Consider the following 7,056-nt stretch of genomic DNA (forward strand, 5'->3'; position numbering starts at 1 on the left):
AAAATATATAATCAGATTACAGTTACATTAAGTAAAAATTGGCTCTGGAAAAATATATACACTACAAGATACTTCATCAACATTATTTTACACCTATCTGTCTTCATAAAATGGGTTTACTAGTTAATAATCTGTGCTGGAAATGTGAAAGGAATGAAGACACCTTTATCAATGCAATGTGGGCCTAGAGATAGTCAAAACAATACAGGAGTGGAAAGGTAAACCTGTGCATGAATCAGTTCAACTTTGCCTCTGCGGGTCGTGTTTACCCATGATTTTGAAGCCGGCACTAACAGGCTTTATATCAGCTGCTAAGGTTATCCAAAAGCCAAGTTGGACCTGAATAAACAGAGTGGGTTAAGCTAATGATAGAGAACGCCTAGTTTGAATTAATAATGACCGTAAACAATTATATTTGCTTGTCTGGACTCAGTTTTTATCTTTTATCGAAGGAGAAAACAATGGAAGCCAGACAATATACTTTTGAGGAATTTGTATGTATATTTGTGTGTATGTGTCTCGTTTTAATTTATTAATATACAGGTGGAATGAGTGGGCTCTTGTTTAGGTTTGATTGTGCCACCTTTGGTTTTTGTTTAGGTGTTTATTTGCTGTCTTTTCTTACTTGTTAATTTGTGCTGTTCATTAAAACAAAAAGAAATCTGCCCATCAGCCACTGCAGCAAACAGCTGCATGATGTTAACTTGGCTGATACAGCAAGGTTTGATACAGCCAGGAATCCCGGGGTCTGATCCAAACACAGTCTATTTCACTGTAATGTGTTTGCAATTTATCACACACTCTGTACTTGTTGTTTGTTTTCGGGGTTAGCTATAAAAAGGGTTAGCACTAAAAAGACTACTTTCTTTGAAGTAGACATTAGAGCACAGAGACAAACAGTACTGTAATGTGATGTGAAGAAATACGTCACCCGCATAGAATTTTAATTTCTTCCTGATACAGATGAGCCTCTCATCATAAAATACATGGAATCAATTATCTTGTTAACGTCAAGTGAGGCAGGTTTATGACGTCAGATTAGTTCAAACGGACCTTGTGCTTTCATTGATTAACAGGTAACGCCAGTGTGACGAATGTGTCCGGAGATACAGTTATTGGTAAGAAAGATTACGCAATGATTCACGTATGGTATCTATCAGTGGCTGGTAGAAGCAACCTGGGGCTTTCTTTGCTTTTGCAGATGGTTCAAATAGTTTCCTGAAGATTTCCTCTCACAGCGGAAGCATTGATGTCTATGTGGGAGACGGTGGCAGTGCTGAACTCCACAGTCAGGAAGGTAAACACACAGTATAAGAAGAGTATTCACCTCACGAACCACAGTGTTTTTCTTTGTTTATCCCTCGTTCTTCTGTCTGTACGTAGGAGCGGTGTGTGTGCGCGTCCCCTCCTCGTTGAAAGCCGGGGTGGAGCTCCGTGGAGCGTCGGTGGATATCAGCTCAGAGGTTGTTCTGCATGGAGTAGAAAACAACACAACTGAAGGCCAAACCACAATTACTGGTACGCCATTATGTTTCATTACATCACATTGTGCCATTTAGCACAGTTGAACTCAACCCTCCAACAAGTAAACCAACACAGAATGTTTATTTCCTTTCCGTCCTCATGTGTTTCTCTCAGGCTATTTAAATGGAGAGGCTCCAGTGGACCAGTGGGTTAAAGCTCAAGCAGACAGAGGCTTCGTCAGACTGAAGACACAAAGCTGGTTTGAGTCCCTGAAGCTGGGGAGCTGAGTTATGAGTGACACATGTTCGATTCATAATGCTGCATTCCTGCTCTGGGGCTTTACACTCGCAGACAGAACCAGATTATGGTTGTGTTTACCCATAAGTCTGTGCTCAGGATGTACTGTACTTTCAATGTATCATCTAGTAATTTAAAAAATATTCTGTATGTGTTAAACAATTTAGTACATACCACTGACAGTTTGCTTGCTCATATTTCTTGTGTGTTTTCTGTATGGTATGTAAATACTGTAAAGATTAATTGTAAAGTGTGGAACATTTTCACCTCTGCTCCTGACTCTAATGAATGAAAGCTAATATTTTTTTTATCCAAGCACCAAATATAGCTTTATATAATTTCTCCACATGAGCAGCAAAACTGTACAAGATCTGAACTTGTTTCAACTAATCAGCTTCAGTTTCAGTGGAGCATAAAGCAGAGAGCGAGTCCCTCCTTTGGTATGTTTATAGTATTAACAATTTAAAACAAATCCACACATTATAGTTCAGTAAAAATAAAACCAAGTGGAATGTAAATACAAAGTGTAACATAAACAAAGGATAAACCAAGATTGTAATATAAATATACAGAGATTTTTTTATTTAAAGAGCACAAATAAACAAAAATCTTTCTACACACTCACACACTGCATCTACAAACCAATATAAATCACAAAATGTAGATTTTAATTTAAAAACAATAAACTTTTAAATTAATTTAGAGTTTATATTTTTTCTAGAAATGTGTTGTGAGTATTCAAATTTAGTTTATGGTATTTCCATTTACTATAACAACAAGTATTAGTTAAATAATTAGACATGAATGATGGTCATGCCCTCAGTGCTAAAGATGATGTTTGTGTTGTCGTCTGTGGTAAATAATTAGTGGTATTATTATTATTATTATTATTATTATTATTGTGGAAACAGCACAGCCATTTATCTACAATCCAGATTCCAAGGTTTTTAAAACTGAGGCAATTTCTCTGAGTACCATGTGTATCATATCTCAAGACCAAAACTGGGACACGTAGCTTTTTTATCCATTCAGTTGTTTCAGAACTTAAACCTTACAATTGAGAAGTTGCAGACTTTTGTAGACTTTTGGAGAAATACATACAATTGTGTTGTCTTTGTACAAATGTAGTTTACTAAAAAAAAAAGCAAGGAAACAATTGCATTATCGCGGATTTAAACCCCACCCACACACACCCTAGAAAAAAAACCCGTTCTATAAGAAATTCAGTAGTGTTTATGCACTGGTTGTCTAACAAAGAGTTATTAACCCACTATAGTCTAGCAGGGTCAAGGTCAAAGGCACAGGACATACCACTGTCAGGAGCTGGTGAAATATTATGTGTATTAGTAAATAATTCAGGTTCCTAAAACAATGTTATGTCTGAGCCTCTATTCAGACTGAGTACAGAAACGTCTAATTTAATTTATGATTCCATTCTTGTTTGGATTATCTCAAGTGTATCATTCAAAATGGTGTTGAAACAATGTCCCAAAAATGATGGTTTCTGTGATTGTGTGTTTTTTAAAAAAGCACTTATTAATTTAGATGTGTTTATATCCTCTCTATACTTGCTGCTCCTGTCATCACCGAGTGCTTCTCCACCACTTCCCAGGTGTTGTCGGTCTTCACGGGTCTTGTGATTTGATGCATCACTTGGCCTGTGTTGTATCCAAACCAGTATGGAGGGTCGTCATTGCTGTGCTTCCAGTACTCCATGCGTGGCTGAAGCTTTAAGGCAGCCGCCCTAGGCGAACAAACACTCTGCTCATTAAAAGTTAACTTGCAGGACTCTAAGTTTACAGTGTTCTGGTACGTTTGTGTCTTACTTGGAGATACTGCTGCAGCAGATCATCGTGAGGGCGCAGAGTGGAGGACAGATCCTTTCTAAGTGTTTGAGAGTGCGATCTGTGAGAAGAACGCAGCCACTCACATCAAGCTCTCGCAGGTACTGAGATCCAATTGTCAGATACTGCACGGCCATATCTGTCATCTGAGGCCGCGCAGAGTGAAACAGAAAACATGAGTCATTAAATGACAAGGGGAAACACAATCAGCTTTAGCCAGGGGATATTTAAAGGCTTTAGAGTGTTTGTGTGTGTACCTTGGGACAACCTGACATCCTCAGTGTGACTAGACCTCTACAGTAAAATGAAATGGCTCTGATGGCCGGGTCTGACAGAGCCACACAGTGAGACACATCAACATGCTCCAGATCCCTCACTTTCTTGCACAGCTTCTGCCCTCGTGAGCAACAAAGAAGGCGAGAGAAAGATGTGGGAATGAAATGTGAACGGATGAGAAAATGATTGAGGACACAAACATGCCTTCCTTGTTCACATCTGTTAGGAGCCAGTAACAGCAAATGAAACAACAGCAACTTGCTTTTCTAGAAAACGGTACATTTCCTGTCAGCTGCTGATATAAGCAATCACTGGAAAAGGAAAAAAACTTGGACCAGTTAAATGTTATAAACAGCTCCATAAAAATGCCACATCTTCCATGTGTGGAAATTCTAGCTAGATTTGTTGTTTGTACCTCTATGCCAATGTCTGTGACGTAGACACACTCGGAAAGGACTAACTTCTTCAAGGGAATTCCCTCAAGAGCTGCCAGTCCCTAAATATACAAACAGATTCACCAACAGCGCCAGTTATCTTTTTTTTTCATAATTTCTGATGATAAGAACAAACAATCCAAACAATACCTGATCGTTGATGTTGCAACCGCTGATGTCAAGAGAGCAGATAGAGCTGCCACTCAGCCACTCCACACTCATGTCGGTCAGTCTCTCACAATAACTCAAGTTGAGATGGTACAGTTTACACAACCTGATAAAGATAAAAAGCTGCTGTGTGACACAGTTTAACAGACCACAGTGAGATATACGTGTGTGTTTGTGTGACACTATATACATACCTTTGTGCAATCCTCTTGACAGATATGTCAGTGATGTGACTGCACTGACTGACATTCAGCTCTCTCAGTTTGGTGGATGAGGAACCTTCAGTCAAGCACTGGATACCAATATCACTCACGCTAAAATATAAGCAATAAAACCATTACGTCATGCAGTCTCATGAAAAAGCACTGAATGTTTTCTACTGCAGCAACAAACACACACTTGTTACAAGAGATGTCCAGATGTTGCAGGTTCTTGAGGGCGGCCACGGATTTGAGGCTGGCGTCGGTCATCCGGGTGCATTCTACGGCGTGGAGTCTGCAGAGGCCTTGTGAGCTGCTGCACAGGGCCGCCCAGCTTATGTCTGTTAGTTGGTTGTTCCCTAAAGTGCACATAACTGGAATAGAATTACTTCTATAATTTCATGCATATGTGGAAATGAATGTTGCAGAATGCAAAATGACTTCACCCTCTGTGCAAAAAGTCTTCAGTTTGGCTACTTCAGCGATGGCTTTGAAGGTGATGTCGGAAAGATGAGGAGCATCCAGGAGAGAAATGGCAGACAGACAGCGACATCTGGCAATTAGTGCCTGTTAGAGAAGAGTTAAGACTCAAAACGTCTCTGCTATGAGGGGTTAAGGGTGTGTGGGCAAAACAATTACCCACGTGTTGAAAGAGTAAATTCTTTTACAATTAGTTTGTAGAAAATTCCAGGGCTGGGATATTGACCCTGTATGACATCTGTGGTGTGTTAGAAATGGAGAAACTTACCAAAACACAGCTATCTGAAAGCGTGGGCATGTCATCGATCACAATCTCTCTGAGTGAAGGACATCCGGCAGAAATGTATCTGAACCCGTTTACTGTCATCTAGGCAGAGAGAGAGAGAGATAGGAAAATATGTGTGTAATGTGACTCATTCTCCTGGATGCAGTTTTCCTTGATCCTCACATCTACAAGTCCCCATAAAGTGAAACCATACATATGGAACCAAACTAATGCACATTCCTGGAAGAAGGTGCGTTTTATGTTGCGGTACATGTGTTATAATGTTAAAGAGTGTGCACATGGTGAGGGGGTTGGCCAGAGTTGGTTGTATAAACCCAACCCTCCACTTGGTCACAGCTGCCTTTTACTCTCCTTCAGATCGTCGTTCATTCGCTTTGAGTGCAAACAGTCAGCAGCTTACAGCCAGGAACAAGAGAAGACACGTGCAAACAGAGAAGATTGACTGGATTTATCCAAAGGCGGACTGAACACTGAACTTTTAAAAAAGGCAAAAAGCTGTGTGCAGCCTGTCTAAAGTTGAAGCCTGAGCGGAGTGACTATACACCAAACTGAGAGGAGCATACCAACTGACCTGAGTGCAGCCGGACAGGTTGAGGTGGATGAGATTGTGGCAGCCCTTCCCTGTGGTCAGGTACATAAACCCTTTATCTGTGAATCTGTAGCAGTAGGCCAGACTCAGGTATTGAAGGTTGAGACAGTTCCTGTTTGAAATCAATAGTTAGATTAGTTTAGCTTGGTGCAGATTCTCAGATTCTCATTTTGTTGTTGTTTTTTGTGTAAATTTGAGTACATACGCATGGAAAGCATAGCATAAAAAAAAGCAGAATTGTCTGCTGATTGTGCATATTACTTCTGTCCATGAGAGAGCTAGTGACTGAAAACTGTTGAACCTACAAATCTATCAAAAACAATCATACAGTCTAGAAGTAGATGTTATGAGCACCACATCTGTTCCTCTAAATCATTAAGTTGGCACAGACAGAGCTGCTTCCCGACATTAAATACAAGCTGCACTTTGGACAAACAGAAATGGATAAATGGAGATAATTCTGGGAACTGAGGGGCAGGAGGCTAAAAATTAAAAGCAGCACCATGCAAGATTTTTGGTTGTTCAATTTCGAGATGTGAGACCTCAGTTTAGAGCACAGATCTAGTCACACTGGAGGTTTACCTGGACAGTTCTCTCAGAGTTTTGTTTGTTATGAGTGTGCAAGAAAGGTTCAAGTAGAGCAGACAGGGACAAGCCTCAACGATTCTCTGAACCATCATATCCTGTTAGAGAGCAGAGATTCAAACGTTACCTTGAGTTCTCTCAGTAATGCATCTGTTGAGAGTGTAATACCACAATCAATCAACAGGGCATTAACAAACATTTGAACTACTTGCACTGGAATAAATGAAATGATACGCTTGTGTTTGTCAAAGATACGGACAGTATTCAGAAGATTACAGACTGGATCTTTGACAGATTTTATTTTTATTTTTATATGATATGAAGATCTGGATACAAATCCATAAACTTGTATACCATTGGATCTTTACAGATACAGGTCCTTTATGTCCAGTGTTGGTTATTGGGAAATGGAAATCAATTTTATGTAAAAAAA

At 39.8% G+C, this 7,056-nt stretch overlaps 2 protein-coding genes across 2 annotated transcripts in view; one reads left to right on the plus strand and one right to left on the minus strand.

Moving 5' to 3' along the window:
* The window catches only part of fam185a (family with sequence similarity 185 member A), a 4,370-nt gene extending 2,429 nt beyond the window's left edge, over positions 1-1,941 (plus strand). Inside the window, exons 5-8 of the mRNA XM_035664689.1 lie at positions 1,077-1,118; positions 1,202-1,297; positions 1,384-1,518; positions 1,639-1,941. Coding sequence (XP_035520582.1) covers positions 1,077-1,118; positions 1,202-1,297; positions 1,384-1,518; positions 1,639-1,751 — 386 coding nt within the window. The 3' untranslated portion in view covers positions 1,752-1,941. The remainder of the gene's footprint in view (positions 1-1,076; positions 1,119-1,201; positions 1,298-1,383; positions 1,519-1,638) is intronic.
* Positions 1,942-2,520: 579 nt separating this feature from the next.
* Positions 2,521-7,056, minus strand: part of fbxl13 (F-box and leucine-rich repeat protein 13) — an 18,272-nt gene continuing 13,736 nt past the window's right edge. Inside the window, 11 exon segments of the mRNA XM_035664910.1 lie at positions 2,521-3,505; positions 3,588-3,751; positions 3,863-3,997; positions 4,297-4,377; positions 4,466-4,589; positions 4,678-4,797; positions 4,883-5,042; positions 5,130-5,250; positions 5,432-5,530; positions 6,021-6,150; positions 6,621-6,721. Coding sequence (XP_035520803.1) covers positions 3,298-3,505; positions 3,588-3,751; positions 3,863-3,997; positions 4,297-4,377; positions 4,466-4,589; positions 4,678-4,797; positions 4,883-5,042; positions 5,130-5,250; positions 5,432-5,530; positions 6,021-6,150; positions 6,621-6,721 — 1,443 coding nt within the window. The 3' untranslated portion in view covers positions 2,521-3,297.

This window comes from Morone saxatilis, unplaced genomic scaffold (genome assembly GCF_004916995.1).
Source record: "Morone saxatilis isolate NCDOM2014 unplaced genomic scaffold, NCSU_SB_2.0 Contig2, whole genome shotgun sequence".
Taxonomy (NCBI): Eukaryota; Metazoa; Chordata; class Actinopteri; family Moronidae; genus Morone; species Morone saxatilis.